This window comes from Symphalangus syndactylus, chromosome 14 (genome assembly GCF_028878055.3).
Source record: "Symphalangus syndactylus isolate Jambi chromosome 14, NHGRI_mSymSyn1-v2.1_pri, whole genome shotgun sequence".
NCBI classification, from domain to species: Eukaryota; Metazoa; Chordata; class Mammalia; order Primates; family Hylobatidae; genus Symphalangus; species Symphalangus syndactylus.
Window position 1 is genome coordinate 124,928,106 of NC_072436.2, and position 17,068 is coordinate 124,945,173.

A 17,068-nucleotide genomic window follows, 5' to 3' on the forward strand; every position below is an offset into this window, starting at 1 on the left:
TAGTTCAAACAAAGATTAGGCAAAGCTAGACACATTCCTGAAGGAACCTAAGAAATTCATCTCTTTCTTTCTCTGGAATGAAATGAATTCTCTAGACCATCAGTTCTAATCTTCAAAAACCAAACCTGTTTGTGAGATCTCCTTCAAAAACTACTGTAGATTCCATAAACATGCTAGAATATTTATAATTTTTTTAAATATTTGTTTTATTTGGAATCAATATATTTGTAATTTTAGTACTTGTATTAATATAAGGGAGAAATGTTTAAATCTGTCTATGCCATATGTGCCTCTCGCTTGTTGCCCAATTAATTGTAGCCTCAGGCTAAACTTTGGTTTCTGTATTTTTTTCAGAACAAATATAACTGATCTCAAAACATTTGCTTTTATTGTAGGAACTCGTGCTGCCATCTCCATTCCTCTCTCTTTTCTTGCAATCTGGGTGGAAGTTCTTTAATATGAAGATTTCAACCACCTTCACTCTACCATGTCCACTATCAGCACATTCAAATGTATCCAGCCAAGGCTGTCATCTTAGGCCAGGGATTTTTTAGGAATCTATTTTGCTCTGATGCGGCTGGCACCCCTTTGACTCAATTTATCACCCCAGTGCTCTTTTCATTTTAGGAGCCCAAGAGGGCAGAAAAAGAAGTAGGTGAGCAATTAAACCCTCTGAGTCAGGAGCGTCTCCCCTTGTGTTAAGCAATGTTGTAGAATATTTTATTTAGTAAGCTCCTAGCAATGAGCCACATGGCTGCTGAACACACATGCCTGCTTGCTGCTGTGAGCTCAGACACCATCATCATTAGTGTTTTCCACCCCTGGAGGGAATTATAAGGGCCATTTAATAACCTGTAAATCATAGAGAGTTAAAGGTGTTTCCCTGAAACACTGATGACAGAATGAAAGGTGAGGAGTGGTAGCCACATGTCAAAAGAGCAGGAAAGTCTCTCAGTGTGCGTTGTTGAAGAAATGCAGGTCTTTTTTCTTTTGGAAGTCTCCCTAGAAGGGGGTCAAGGACTCTGCCCATTCTAGGATGAAAAATTGGGATATTAGACACCCTCAGATGTTTACCCCAAGCCTTCATTTTGGGCTCTTAATTACTGGTTCATCCATCACAATGTCAAATGCTAAGCAGAGCATTTGGATCTCTCCACAGTCCAAATCAGCACCATCTTTTAAAGTTGAGTTTCTCATTATTCTCACCTGATATACCTTATTTATCCCACACCCACCCCAATAACATATTGTGCTCACTGTTATCTTTCAGACAACACTTGAATTTTACTCAGCCTGGAGTGCTCTTCACATGTCTTGTCCAGATCCAGTTTGGACTCATTCTTCAGCCCTGCATCAGTCAATGGGGGCTAGGTTAAACTGTGGTGACAAACAACCTCCAAATTTCAGTGGGTCAAAAATCTTCGTCATTTATTTACATCTCATCATGGGTCAGGTGAGAGGTAGCTCTGTGCTGTGTCATCCTAACACAGGAATCCAGACCGAAGGAGGGACCATCAATAAGATCCCCATTGCTATAGAAAAGAGAAAAAAGCATGCAGAATAGAACTCTGTTTCTTGGAGATCTCTTCTGAAAAAGTGACGTGTTATTTCATCTCACCTCCATTGGCAAAAAACAAACAAACAAAAAAGTCATGTGGCCATGCAAAAATTTAAGTAGGTAGGATGGAACAGTCAGAATGCATTCATAAAAAATGAACTGAAAATATTTGGAGAACAGCACCAATGACTATCATGAATGCCAACATGCATCCCTAACAACCCAGTACTATTACCCTCCAAACTTTTTATGTCTTGCAAAGGATTAGAACTTCACATCTGAAGCCATACCACTTAGAGGGAATGCAAAATACATAATGACATCTCCTTTAGGATATCCTTAGAGAATTCAAGGAAAAGAAGTTAAATAATTAAAAAGTGCTGTTGGGTACAGCTATTTAGAGCTAGAGGGTAAGATTAGAGATAGATCATAAAGATAATAATAGGGTTAGGGTTAGGGTTGGGATCTGGGTCAGAGTCAGGGCTGGAAGTATGGTTAGAGGTGGGGTCATGATCAGGGTCAAGATCAAAGTCAGGGTCAAAGTAAGGGTGAGAATTAGGGAGCAGGGTAGGGATCAGAGTTTAGGTTCAGGGTCAAAGTCTTGGGACAGGGTTAGGATTAGGATTAGAACCAGAGCTTTGTTCTCCTCAGGACCCACCCAAAGATGGGTCACCATGGCTTTGGAGCATGTCTACAGTGGTAGCGTGTCTACAGTGAAGACCAGAGTTTCATTGTCCTTAAGACTGACCTGGGGAGACGTGGCTGCAGGCCTTTGAGGAAGGTGAGGCAAAAGCTTCCTGTCTGCTCCCCGTGTGCTGAGGACGAACTCTGCCATAGGCTTTACTTTCACAAGTTATATTCTACAAGTCTTATTTTACAAAAGCATCCCTTCCTTGAGGCTTCAGCTGCTCACCACTGCTCATCATCATAGCGTGCCAGAACATATGGTAAGATTTGGGCTTGTTTCTGGGGAGATATCTTGATATAGAGAAAGGAGCAATGCTTAGAGTCACCATCAGCACCGTTGGGATGAAAGCTGGGGATGGGCAGAGGCTGGAGGAAACACGTGCAACCCTTGTAAACACTTTTATTCATGTTTTAATTACTCATTTTTCTTACAGTGTTAAAGTAGTAAAAATAGTATTGAAAAATTGAAAAGTAGGCATATTAAAACTTGCAACATTATTTAAGTTTACATATACTGTTTGTACCTCATCATTTTTCATTTTGTTGAGAAAGCCTAAGGTTAATTGGCAGCATATTTGTAATAGTAGACAGAATAATGTCTGTTTTATAAACATTGACATCCTACATTACATGTATGAACCCTGAAAATCTGAGACAGCTCTCAGATTTTTTAGAAAGTTTATTTTGCCAAGTTTGAGGATGCATGCCCATGAGGCCTCCTCAGGAGGTCCTGACAACATGGGCCCAAGGTGGTCGTGGCACAGCTTGGCTTTATACACTTTAGAGAGACATGAGACATCAATCAATATGTGTAAGATGTACATTGGTTCAGTCCAGAAAGGTGAGACAACTTGAAAAGAAGGCAAGACAGGGGGCTTCCAGGTCATAGGTAGGTAAGGGACAAATGGTTTCATTATTTTGCGTTGCCGATTACCCTCTCCAAATGAGACAATCAGATATGCATTTATCTTGGTGAGCAGATGGGTGACTTTGGATAGAATGGGAGGTAGATTTGCACTAAGCAGTTCCCAGCTTGACTTTTCCTTTTAGCTTTGTGATTTTGGGTCCCCAAGATTTATTTTCCCTTCACAAAGTCCAACATGTTTTCCTATGAGCATTAATTATTTATTGGGTAGTTCATTGCACAAATAAGACATAGATTTTTAAAAAACCATCAACTTCGTGCCTAGCTACATAGACATAATTACATAGAAGCTCAATTAAATTTGCAAACATTCCAGAGTTTGGGTTCCCAATAATTCTTTGTGATTCTTTAAAAGGTAAAGTATTTTTTTCCCATAAAACATAGCAACATCGAAAATCACCCGTAGAATGTCCTGCCATTTTTGTTTCTCTAGTTTCCTCATTTTCTGCAAAGCCCCGCCGAGGAAATTGACTTTGAATATCCTTTTACACTCTTCTGTTTTAGAAAGCATTGTGGTAAAACATTGAATCTTCATGGTTGTAAGTTCTGTTCACATTCTTTCTTTCTTTGAATATTTTTTCCCAACGGCCAACATTTGATTCTGTTGTATTATGGCTGAAAGGTAGGCATGGGAATAAAATAAAGACAAGAAGTCTTTGGAATAAGTGATCTCATCACAATGAATGAATTTGCCATTGGAACATATTTTTACAAAGTCACTGTTTTGAAAATATTTAGCCATGAATTGAAACAGAGTCTGTAAGTTTATTTTTTTCCTGGTCTAAGGTGATCAGCATTTTAGAGAATGAACCCAGGACACAACCACAGCACAAGAAAAAATATGATAATGAAGCTTACACATACCTGTTACTACTGTAACAGAAAACATGTAAAGAACATTTGTTTTGATTTATGTATCAGTCTGCACTGTTTAATTTTTTGTGCCATAATGCTCTTACTTAAAAAAACAGGATTAGTTAACAATGTCAATTACTAGTAATTCACAGCATAAATAATTAAACAAGGAAGCATTAAAAAATATAACAATGTTTTAAATAAAGTTTTATTTTACATCTTTTTTTACTTACACAGAAATTGCCAAAAAAAAAGCAGAGATTTGCCATGTAGCCGCAACCTAGTTTCCTCTCATTAACATCTTCTATCAGTGTGTCTCACATGGCTTATTAATATCTTACATAATTTGTCACAGTTAATGAACCAATACTGATAGGCTTTCTTTTATTTTTTTATTTTTTATTTTATTTTATTTTATTTTTTGAGATGGAGTCTTGCTCTATCTCCCAGGCTGGAGTTCAGTGGCGCAATCTTGGCTCACTGCAGGCTCCACCTCCCGGGGTTCACGCCGTTCTCTTGCCTCAGCCTCCCACGTAGCTGGGACTACAGGCGCCCGCCACCTCGCCTGGCTAATTTTTTGTATTTTTAGTAGAGACGGGGTTTCACTGTGTTAGCCAGGATGGTCTCGATCTCCTGACCTCGTGATCCGCCCACCTCGGCCTCCCAAAGTGCTGGGATTACAGGCTTGAGCCACTGCACCTGGCTGATAAGCTATTATTAACTAAAGTTCATATTTCATTTGGACTCCCTTAGTTCTGTCTTACTCTGACCCAGGATCCCATCCAGGACCCCGCATGACATGTAGTCATCACGTAGGCTCTTCCTGGCTGTGATAGTGTGTCAGGCTTTCCATCTCTTGATAACCTTGATAGTACTGAGGAGGATTGGTCAGGAATTTTGTAGAATGTCCCCCATTGTCACTTCATGTTCTCAAGGTGAACTGTCATCTTTGATGTTCACTTGGATCATTTGGCAGAGCTACTGTTTGTCAGGTTTCTCCACTGTGAAGTTATTTTTTCTCCTTGTCAATACTGCATGTGTTCTTTTGGAGCAAGTCACTATGCAGAGCCCACACTTATGGAGTGAGGCGTTGGCTCCACCTTCTTGATGGCTGAGTGTCTACATCAATTATTTGGAATTCTTTTGCAAAGGAGATTTCTATGCAACTCCATTTGCTTAATCACCTATGTATACAAATACAGACACCTAGATAATTACTTTCAGCTTTAGTTATTATTCAACACTGCAGCATTGTGTTGCACAATTCATTCCTGTGTTGGCCATTGGTAGCTTTTATTATTGGCTCTTATTTTTCTTTGATATATTTCAATTTTTTTAGTACTTAATTACTTTCTGATACTTCAAGATTATCCTGGCTCCTATATTTACTGTCCCAGTTCTAGTATCAGACATTTCTTCAAAGAGCCTGATTCCTTTCAGAATGGTAGGAAAACTTACATCTGGCTGCTGAATGAGTACATTGTATCTTGTCCTTCATTAGCAATGCTAGGAATATATGTGTGTATCTAACCTACCTATACACACCTAATTTTAAAGTTTTCTATGTAGAACTGTGTGTCTCCATATTAAACTAAACATAAGTTTACATTTGAAGGGGTGGCCTGCCCCTCTACGCTTGTGGGTTTATCTCATCAGGTGGGATGAGAGACTGAGAAAAGAAATAAGACACAGAGACAAAGTATAGAGAAAGAAAAGTGGGCCCAGGGGACCGGCACTCAGCATAACAAGGACCTGCACTGGCACCAGTCTCTGGGTTCCCTCAATTTTTATTGATTATTATTTTCATTATCTTGGCAAGAGGAATGTGGTAGGAGAACAGGGTGATAATAAGAAGAAGCTCAGCAAAAAAAATGTGAGCAAAAGAAGCTATGTCATAATTAAGTTCAAGGGGAAGTACTATGCCTGAATGTGCACGTAGGCCAGATTTGTTTGTCTCCAACCAAACATCTCAGTGGAGTAAAGAATAACAAGGCAGCATTGCTGCCAACATGTCTCGCCTCCCGCCATAGGGCCGTTTTCCTCCTATCTCAGAATTGAACAATGTACAATCGGGTTTTATAACGAGATATTAAGTTCCCAGGGCAGACAGGAAACAGTGGTCTTCCTCCATTTCAGCTGCAAGAGGCTTTCCTCTTTTACTAATCCACCTCAGCACAGACCTTTTATGGGTGTGGGGCTGGGGGATGGTCAGGTCTTTCTCATCCCATGAGGCCATATTTCAGACAATCACATGGGGAGAAACCTTGGACAATATCCAGCTTTCCAGGGTAGAGGTCCTTGTGGCTTTTCACAGTGCATTGTGCCCCTGGTTTATTGACACTAGAGAATGGCAATGACTTTTACCAAGCATACTGCTTGTAAACATTTTGTTAGCAAGGCACATCCTGCACAGCCCTAGATCCCTTAAACCTTGATTCCAAACAACACATGTTTTTGTGAGCTCAAAAAGTTGGGGCTAAGTGGCTGGGGCAAAGTGACAAATTAACAGCATCTCAGCAAAGCAATTTTTCAAGGTACAGGTCAAATGGAGTTTCTTATGTCTTCCCTTTCTACATAGACACAGTAAAGTCTGATCTCTCTTTCCTTTCCCTACATATCCCCCTTTTCTTTTTGACAAAACCGCCATGGTCATCATGGCCCGTTCTCGCTGGTCACTGTCTCTCTGGAGCTGCTGGGTGCACCTGTAGACTAGCAATAGAGAGGACAGACATACAAGGATTAATATAAAATTTGCAATAGTGGAACTTCCAATGGCTTTAACCCAAGTGGCAGGGTTAAGATTTGTGAGGTTATCAACAGCTTTTACCTCAGTTTCTGGCACCAGATTTAGCTGGGCTTTTGATGCCTCAAAAATTTGTTCTTTTAATTTTGAAATATCTAAAGTAAGATTATCTTCTCTTCCTTGTAAATGGCATCTAACCATGTCCCAATGATGTTCAGATTCATTATAAGCTCGAGATGTCATACTAAAATCTGGAGTATTCCAGTCACACTGTAACTGAAAAAGATATTCCGAGCTCATGAGCCTATCTCCCATCCAAATCACAGTTTGTCTAAGATGATTAATTTGGTTTGCCAATTTTTTATCTATTTGGGTCTGAGAATTCCACAATTTTGAGGAATTCTTTTGCCAATTATTCACATATTCTGCAGTTTGAACAGAGGAGTGTAAAGCAATTCCAGCAGTCACAGCAGTTGCTGTGACTGCAATAAGACCAATAATCACTGCAATCAAAGTAAAAATGAATCTTTTGGATCTAGTTAGAACTCCTTTTAATACTTCTGTTAAAATATAGATGGACGAGGAAGCCTCCCACAGTCGGTACATGGACACAGGGATCCCCATGCCCTCTCTTGCCCTCACTAGCAGAATACGATGCTGCCAATCCAAAGTTGAATCAATGAAAGTAAACAATCTACAGTTTTCACAGGTTATAGTTTGGGAATCTGGTTTAAGATCTATGATTCCTACAAATAGCATATAAGGGGGCTTTACACACTACATTTCCATGGATAGAGTGATTCTAACCTTCTATGAACCTGGTCCAGGCTTTCAGTTAAATCACTATCATAGGCCATATTAATGGGCCAGATGGATGGGACCTGTGAACACGATTGAGTCTGGCCCATACAATTATGATATAATTGGCCTCGAGGGGCCCAGTCTATAATAGTTCCGAATTCATTGTTTTGTAGTACCACTGCAGTATCAGCCACACATTCTTCCCAAACTAAGACTTCTGGGCTTTCTGATTCTTTGGGGATTTCCTTGGGACCAGGCTTCCCCTTAGGCCTACATTGTAATGATCTTTGATAAGAAGGGTCCTGTAAATTGTTTATCTGTGGCCTGAGTGACATTCCACTTACCATGTGATAAGTAAATCTACTAATGGCACTGACAGTAGGTACTTCTACCAACCAATTTTGGGTTGCAGGCATTAAGCATTCTGGTGCTTTCCCCAGGCAAATAGGAAGATAATGATACCCAATGGAAATGTTTATCATCATTCCTTCTTCTTCAGGTTGGGCAAGGCCACCGTCATCTGTGGGGCCTGGTACCCATGCACTATTATTAACATATACTTCAATAGAATTATCCATCCAAGTGGCTGCCTGAATTGAGGGTGGGAAAGGCACATAGGCCCAGTAGGTATAATTAGCTGCAGCTGCTCCTGCAGACATAGGGAGACTTACCACCATTGATACAATCATTAAAGCTGCAAGCAGCATATTCTCTGGAGTTTGTGTTACCCTTGTGTTCTTCAGGCTTTCTTCAGCTAACTGTGTCAGCTTCTTTAGCTGGGCCCAGGACAGCAACTCTGCTTTCTTTGTGGATGGCAACTTCATCTTTTCTTCTGATATCACCATTTTGTTCACCTGGTGAGTTGATGGTGCTCGAGTGAGGGTTTTCCGTCTCCACGGAGGCATTTTTCCTTGCATCTCTGATGGGTTCATTGTAGAACTTCAAATGTCTAGTGGGTATCCAAACAGGAAGCTGATTTTCTCCTGGTGAAACACAAGCAAAACCTCTCCCCATGTTATCACCTTACCTATTTCCCATGTATTATTTTTGATCTTTTCACCAAATCAGTTTTTCCTCATGTGGGCTGTTCTTTCTACCAGTAACATGTTGCTCTGCAGAAGTAGTGGTCTGATTTCTATATACGTTTAAAAACTTTAAAGTATAGAGTGCTAGATTAAGTTGTATCTGGGGAGTGTTATACTCCTTACTCTCTTTTTCCTTTTTTTGTTTAACCCATTGAGCTTTGAGTGTTCTATTATTTCTTTCAATTATGGCCTGTCCTTGGGAATTATAAGGGATTCCTCTTGTATGTGTAATTTTCCACTGATTTAAGAATTTTTGAAATGCTTTGCTAGAGTATCCTGGCCCATTATCTGTTTTACTTTTTTCTGGAACTCCCATGACAGCAAAAGAAGATAATAAATGTCTTTTAACATGGGAAGTACTTTCTCCTGTCTAGCACGTTGCCCATATGAAATGTGAATAAGTATCAACTGTCACATGGACAAATGACAATTTTCCAAATGAAGGTACATGTGTGACATCCATTTGCCCTAATGCATTAGGACATAAACCTCTGGGATTAACTCCTGCCTCCTGAGTGGCCAAGTGTAGGACTTGACACTCAGTACAATGTTGTACAATATTTTTTGCCTCTTTCCATGTGATATCAAATTTATTTTTTAATTCCGTTGCATTTACATGAGTCAGGGCATGACGTTCTTGTGCTTCCATGAAGGCAGATGATACTAGCAAGTCAGCTTGTTCATTTGCGTTCGTTAAAGGCCCTGGTAAATTAGTATGTGCTCAAGCATGAGTAATATAAAATGGGAAATTTCTTTTTCTTACAGTTTGTTGTAACAAATTAAACAGCTGATTCAACTGATCATCCATACTGTATTTGATTAGGGCTGTCTCAACATCCTTTGTAGCCTGTACTACATATGCAGAATCTGAAACAATGTTAATAGGCTGATTAAAACCTTGTAACACTGAAATGACAGCAGCCAATTCTGCTCTTTGAGCTGAGTGATATTGAGTTTCAATGACTCATTCTTTTTGCCTGGTGTAAGCCACTTTTCCCTTTCTGGAACCATCAGTAAACACCATCAGAGCATTTTCTAAAGGTTTATGTCTGTTAATTTTCGGTAAAATCCAAATAGTCAATTTTAAAAACTGGAAGATTTTTGTTCTTGGGTAATGATTATCAATAATTCCCACAAAATCAGCAAGACCAATCTGCCATGCGCCAGAATTGATAAAGGCTTATCTAACCTCTTCATTGTTTAAAGGAACAATGATTTTATCTGGGTCACTTCCACACAATTTTACTATTTGTAGTCTTGCCTGAAAAATTAATGTAGCCATTTGATCTAAGTACAATGTAATAGTCTTAACTGTACTGTGAGGAAGGAATGACCACTCCACAAGATCTGTATTTTGAACAATGATGCCTGTTGGAGAATGTGTAGTAGCAAAAATCAAAAGTTGGCGTGGGGATAAGTGATCTATTCTATTTGCTTGTGCTGACTGAAATTTTTCTTCAACTAATTCAATTTCTTTAGCTGCCTCTGGAGTTAATGTTCTTTTACTATTCAAGTCCGGGTCCCCTCTCAAGATAGAGAACAAATTTGACATGGCATAAGTAGGGATTCCTAGAGTTGGCTGAATCCAATTAATATCTCCTAGCAATTTTTGAAAGTCATTTAATGTTCTTAACGTGTCTTTTCTTATTTCTATGTTTTGTGGTTTAACTTTTCTTTCCTCTACCTGCATTCCCAAATAACGAAAAGGAGTAGAGGTCTGAATCTTATCAGATGCTATTGTTAGGCCTGAGTTTGAAACCTCTGTCTGCAGAAATGTGTAACAATTAGTCTATTGTTTCTGCAGCACACAAAATATCATCAACATAATGAATAACAGTCTGAAAACTTGTCTCTAACTGGTTGAAGAACTTGAGCTACAAAAGTCTGACAAATAGTTAGACAATTAAGCATTCCCTGAGGTAACACTTTCCACTGAAATCTGGTGGCTTGTTCTTTATTACTTATGGCTGGCATAGTAAAAGCCAATTTTTCAAAATCCTGTTTTGCCAGAGGAATGGTAAAAAAGCAATCCTTCAGATCAATTATAATTAAAGGGGATCATGGCTGGAGAAGGCAACACGAGTTGGAGAGACCCCATAGTTTGAATTACCGCATTAACCGCTCTTAGGTCAGTTAGCATGAGCCATCTGCCTGATATTTTCTGAATTACAAACACAGAAGAATTCTAAAGACAGAAAATGGGTGAAACATGTCCTTTTTAAAATAGCTTTTTAACTATTTTATGTAGCACCCCGAACTTTTCCTTAGGGAGCGGCCACTGTTTGACCTATAAAGGAAGCTGCAGGGTGAGTCTGAATTCCTCCTTCACCATAGTGAACGGTAGGTTGGACAATAATGAGTGCCTGGAGCCAAGTCGCAGCGAGCCTAGTTTCACGCTACCTCCCCCAGCACTTACTCGGCTGAGGAGGAGGTGGCCATCGTGGTTTTAGCCCCAATGGCCCCAATGGTTCTGGACTTTTTCCTTTTAATTTTAATGTTTCAGGATATATTGCCTCCTGTCATTGATTGTAGTCAACATTTTGCATTGACCGAGCCATTACTGGCTCTGCTACCTATTTACAATGTGAAGTTTCCGTTCCTTTCCTGGATTTTTCCCCGCCTCTTCTTCACAATCTATTACACAGCTTTCAGGGGCATCAAAGACTGAAACGCTATCTTCTTCTATTTGAAACGGTTCTAAAGTTGCTTTAACAATGGCCCAATCATTCCATATTGTAAGTGGGATGATTTTACCTTCCCTATTTGCTTGTTTTAATTCTTTGCCAATTTTTTCCCAATCTTTTAAATCTAAAGTTCCTTGTTCTGGAAACCATGGGCAGAATCGTTCTATTGTTTGGAATAGTGTAATTAGATTTTCTGTAGAAGCTTTAATTCCCCCTTTTCTTAAGAGAATTTTAATGAAGCTGAGATAAGAGACATATTTACTTTCAGTTTCCCCCATTGTTACCCTGGGTTCCTCTGAGCGCACAAGTTTACCGCAAGGCTGACGGTGGATGCACTCAGGAATCTCTCATCCACTGTCCTCAATGCTCACATTCTTAGCATATCTTCACCCTAGACAAAGGCACCCACATTGGGTTGCAGATGAAGGGGTGGCCTGCTCCTCCACACCTGTGGGTATATCTCATCAGGTGGGATGAGAGACTGAGAAAAAAATAAGATACAAAGTATGGAGAAAGAAAAGTGGGCCCAGGGGACTGGTGCTCAGCATACCAAGGACCTGCACCTGCACCAGTCTCTGAGTTCCCTCAGTTTTTATTATTTTCATTATCTTAGCAAGAGGAATGCGGTAGGAGAGCAGGGTGATTGTAAGGAGGTCAGCAAAAAAACATGTGAGCAAAAGAATCTATGTCATAATTAAGTTCAAGGGGAAGTACTATGCCTGGATGTGCACGTAGGCCAGATTTGTGTTTCTCTCCACCCAAACGTCTCAGTGGAGTAAAGAATAACAAGGCAGCATTGCTGCCAACATGTCTCGCCTCCCGCCATAGGGAGGTTTTCCTCCTATCTCAGAATTGAACAAATGTACAATCGGGTTTTATACTGAGACATTCAGTTCCCAGGGACAGGCAGGAGACAGTGGCCTTCCTCCATCTCAACTGCAAGAGGCTTTCCTCTTTTACTAATCCACCTCAGCACAGACCCTTTATGGGTGTCGGGCTGGGGGATGGTCAGGTCTTTCTCATCCAATGAGGCCATATTTCAGACAATCACATGGGGAGAAACCTTGGACAATATCCAGCTTTCCAGGGCAGAGCTCCTTGTGGCTTTTCACAGTGCATTGTGCCCCTGGTTTATTGACACTAGAGAATGGCAATGACTTTTACCAAGCATACTGCTTGTAAACATTTTGTTAGCAAGGCACATCCTGCACAGCCCTAGATCCCTTAAACCTTGATTCCATACAACACATGTTTTTGTGAGCTCAAAGTTGGGGCTAAGTGGCTGGGGCAAAGTGACAAATTAACAGCATCTCAGCAAAGCAATTGTTCAAGGTACAGGTCAAAATGGAATTTCTTATGTCTTCCCTTTCTACATAGACACAGTAAAGTCTGATCTCTCTTTCTTTTCCTACAACGTTGATGTCTCCACCTCTGATCTACTATCACATGAATCATTCTAGCCTTCTCGCCTTGCTAATTTGTAAACTCCCACTTCACCAGTGACAGGCCTGATTCCTACCATCTGCAGGTTATGTAAGTCATTGTTTTATTCCAGATACAGATGCTGTGGTTTTACAATGGTTAACAATTGCTTCTGTTGGAAAGAACTTTATAAAATGGAATCCAATGATGAAGTATAGTTCATTTGCTTTCAGCCTACAGATTCTATTCATTTTCAAAGTGATTTAGGTCAACACCATTTTCCCTACATCTTCAGTGAGTTTTCACCTATTTTTTTGTCTTAGTCTATTTTGTGCTTCGGTAACAGAATACCTGAGGCTGGGTAATTTATAAGTAAAAAAGGTTCATTTGGCTCACAATACTGGTGGCTGGAATGTCTGAGATTGGGCAGTTGCATCTAGTGGGGCCTCAGTCTTTTTCATCTTATGGTGGAGAGTGGAAGGGGAGCAAGGGGTGCACTAGAGATCACATAGCAAAAGTGAAAGCAAGAGGGAAGCAAAGGAAGCCAGACTCCTTTTAACTAGCTACTCCTGCAGAAATTAATCGATTCCTGTGAGAGCAGAACTCACTTACCCCCGTGGGAGGGCATTAATCTGTTCATGAGGGATCCGTCACTATGACCCAAACACCTTCAACCAGGCCCCACCGCCCCACACTGCCATATTGGGGGTCAAATTTCAACATGAGTTTTTGTGGGGACAAACCACATCCAACCCATAGTAATTTGTAGCATAGTTAAATTCTTTTTCACATAATGTATTCTATCCTGGGATACTCCACATCTTGATTAATTTTATTTAATTTGAATAGAGTTTGCTTTAACCATTTGGATGTAAAATTCTGCATATTTCAACAAATGCATTGTGGTAGGTATCCCATTATTAAAGTATCATATGGAATGCTTCAACCCCCCACCCCATGGAGCCAATGGCTTCCCATCTGTGTAGTTTGCCTTCTCCAGTGTCTCATTAAATGGGGTCACACTGTGTGTGTCCTCCTCAGACTTTCTTCTTCCACTTAGCAATGTGCATGCGAGATTCACTCATGTCTTTGTGTGAGTTGATAGCTTGTTCCTTTCTATGGCTAAATAGTATTCTAGTGCATGAATGTACCACAATTTGGTTATGCATTTTAGGGAGCAAAACCTTCCTCTTCTAACGTTGTTCCAGGATTAGAGGCCTTCAAATTAACTGACAATAGATACATTGGTAGGAGAGACAATACTTGGCTTCTTGTTCCCCAAGTAACATTGTGGGAAAAAATTCATCAGATGACAGGATCTAGTTTACAAAGAGGTAAAAATAGCCCAGAAACAAGAAACAAGACTAGAATCTGATAACCCACAATGGCTATAGTTTTCCTTTAAAAAAATTTTTTTGAGACAGGGTCTGGCTCTGTCACCCAGGCTGGAGTGCAAAGGTGCAATGTCAGCTCACTGCAACCACTACCTCCTGGGTGCAAATGATCTTCCCTCCTCAGCCTCCTGATTAGCTGAGACTACAGGCACATGCCATCATGCCCAACTAATTTTTGTATTTTTGGTAGAGACAGGGTTCACCACATTGCCCAGGATGGTCTTGAACTTCTGGCCTCCCAAAGTGCTGGAATTATAGGCATGTGCCACCATGCCCGGTCATGTTACAATTTTCCATTGAAACATAAAATTTCTGTCTGTAGTAACCACCATTTTTGATCATAATCAAAGTAAGACTATTCTTGTTTTAAAAATAAGTCTAGTTTTGTTCTATTTTGCTTGATTATTTACGTAATTGCAGCAAGAACAGGCTACGACCATATAGGCGCTTTCAAGTTTCTTCGTTGGAAGTTTTCATACAGAATCTCAGATTTGACTTTTAAAGACCTTATTCGGGCTAAAAGCCAAGCTAAGAACATACTATCAAATTTCAGCTGCAGTCCTTACAGCTTTGTGTGAATTCCTCTGTTCTCTTTTTTTTTTGAGACAGAGTCTTGCTCTTTCGCCCAGGCTGGAGTGCAGTGGCGTGATCTCGGCTCACTGCAAGCTCCGCCTCCCAGGTTCACGCCATTCTCCTGCCTCAGCCTCCCAAGTAGCTGGAACTACAGGCGCCCGCCACCATGCCTGGCTAATTTTTTTGTATTTTTATTAGAGACAGGGTTTCACCATGTTAGCTAGGATGGTCTCGATCTCCTGACGTTGCGATCCATCCGCCTGGGCCTCCCAAAGTGCTAGGATTACAGGTGTGCAAACAGGAAAGGAAGTAGAATTGTTCCATATTGGTGGAACACAGAGTCAGCAGAGGTTCGAGAAGGGAGAATTTAGTCAATTGAGAAGTTCCCATGAAAGGAGCAAGATTAAGATCACACAGAGACACCTTGAAACAAAAAGCCAGGAATAACTTCCAACCCAAGAGGAGAACAGAGAGGCCTCAAAACCAGAGCTAAGATAAGAAACTTATAGCCCAAGAGTTACCTTCCAGACAAAGAAGCCTGAGATTCCAACCCAGCTTCAGAGAGTACTCACTCAAAATTTTAGTGAAACTGTAGGCTTTTTAATGAGTTAGCCATGCATGCAAAAGGCATTCCCTAAGGTGGCAGAGAAGATGGAGCCCCCATATCCAAATATAGCCAACGAGAAAGAAAGACCCCTGTTGCCAGAGCCAGTGGGCAAAGGCAACAGAAAAGGAGACAAGGGTCCTAATGGGATGAGATCCTTTCAGATTTAGGCTTATACAAACTCCTGAGAACTGGCAGGTTGACAGCCATAAATGGGGTACCAACATTTCTACTCATTGGATTACAAGTTCTCAGGCATCCAAAATGATTAACAAAATGACAATTTCTAGGGCTTCTGTGGGAGAGTATGGAAAGGTCTTTTTGAACCTTTTAATGCTGTCAATGGAAGAATGATGAGGTTCATAAATTTGGAAAGAAGACATTTCTTCATTTTTATGTTTTTTTTTTTGAGACAGAGTTTCACTCTTGTTGCCCAGGCTGGAGTGCAATGGCGTGATCTTGGTTCACTGCAACCTCCACCTCCTGGGTTCAAGCAATTCTCCTGCCTCAGCCTCCTGATTAGCTGGGATTACAGATGCCCACCACCACACCTGGCTAATTTTTTTGTATTTTTAGTAGAGATAGGTTTTCATCATGTTGGCCAGGCTCCTCTGAACCTCCTGACCCCAGGTGATCCACTCGCCTCAGCCTCCCAAAGTGCTGGGATTACAGGCATGAGCCACCACACCCAATGAGAGATTTATTTCCTATAAAGAGTTGCGGCCTGCAGATTGTCCTTCTGACAGGCTGGGAAGCATAGCCTCCAGCTAGAAGCCAGAAACAGATGCTTCAAGGAGGAGGTAAAGGAAATAGTAATTTATGCTGAGTGGAATGGCTAAATACATTTCTTTAATAAGCTCTAGGAGGAGTCATGAATATTTATGGAAGGAGAAATGCATGCATGCGCAATTGAGTTTCTTGCTTCTTCATGGGTCCCATGTACAAAAAATGGCAGTGTTAGCATGATCCCAGGGTGGAGTTTTCAGCCGTCTGACATTAAAAAGTGAAGCAGAGAACATGAAAACTCGCTCTGTGCCTCCTCTATATGCTGGCCAGAACCTCTCCCTCATGGGTGGTCTCTTATCAGGCAAGAAAAGAGAGGTTAATATCAGTGGTGGAGCCTTTGAAGGGGCTAGTTTCTGTTAAATCCTTAAGGAAGAAAGTCTCATCATGGTTAGCAAAGGAGGGGGTATGACGATGTGTATCTGACCCCCATCATCCCATGCTAGCAAAGCTGAGAACTCAGTTTTGAAAGTTACTCTGGGGTCCCCTCAGCCAAGAGTGGATCTGTTCAGACAGTTGGGAGGGTAGAATTTCATTTTCATTTATCAGTGCTAATGGGAAAGAGTACACTGTCTCCATGGCAGCTGAATTTGCAGGAAACTCCTTTGAAGGGGTTAATGGCAGTTGTATTTTTCTAGGAGCTCTGCTTTAATTGGATAAAGTAAGTTCTGGTAAGATTTCTTCCTTTATCTTCAGTATCTCGAATGTTTTCATTTAAATAATCTTTATAACAGCTTTTGATGTCTGAGTGGATTCCCACACAGTCATTTATTGTAAGACTTTCTGATTCCTTTTTTTTCCTTTGGTCATTATGAATAGGGCTTCTGTAAATAATTGCATGGTAGCTTTTGTTTGGAAATAACATCAAAGTAATTGTCAAAATACCTAGGAATGTGATTTTTGGATTGTAAGGTGAGACTTGTTTAGCTTTAGAAAAAACTGCCCAACTTGTAA

General features: G+C 40.5%; 1 protein-coding gene across 1 annotated transcript; it reads right to left on the reverse strand.

Annotated features, from left to right (window-relative positions):
* Window positions 1-1,432: 1,432 nt before the first annotated feature.
* On the reverse strand, window positions 1,433-8,195 carry LOC134732399 (endogenous retrovirus group K member 113 Env polyprotein-like; the record flags this gene model as incomplete). Its single annotated transcript, XM_063617066.1, is given in 4 exon segments — window positions 1,433-1,532; window positions 2,472-2,611; window positions 6,622-7,547; window positions 7,550-8,195. Coding segments are annotated over 4 exon segments (1,812 nt in total), but the record flags the coding sequence as incomplete, so codon positions are not given.
* Window positions 8,196-17,068: the final 8,873 nt, after the last annotated feature.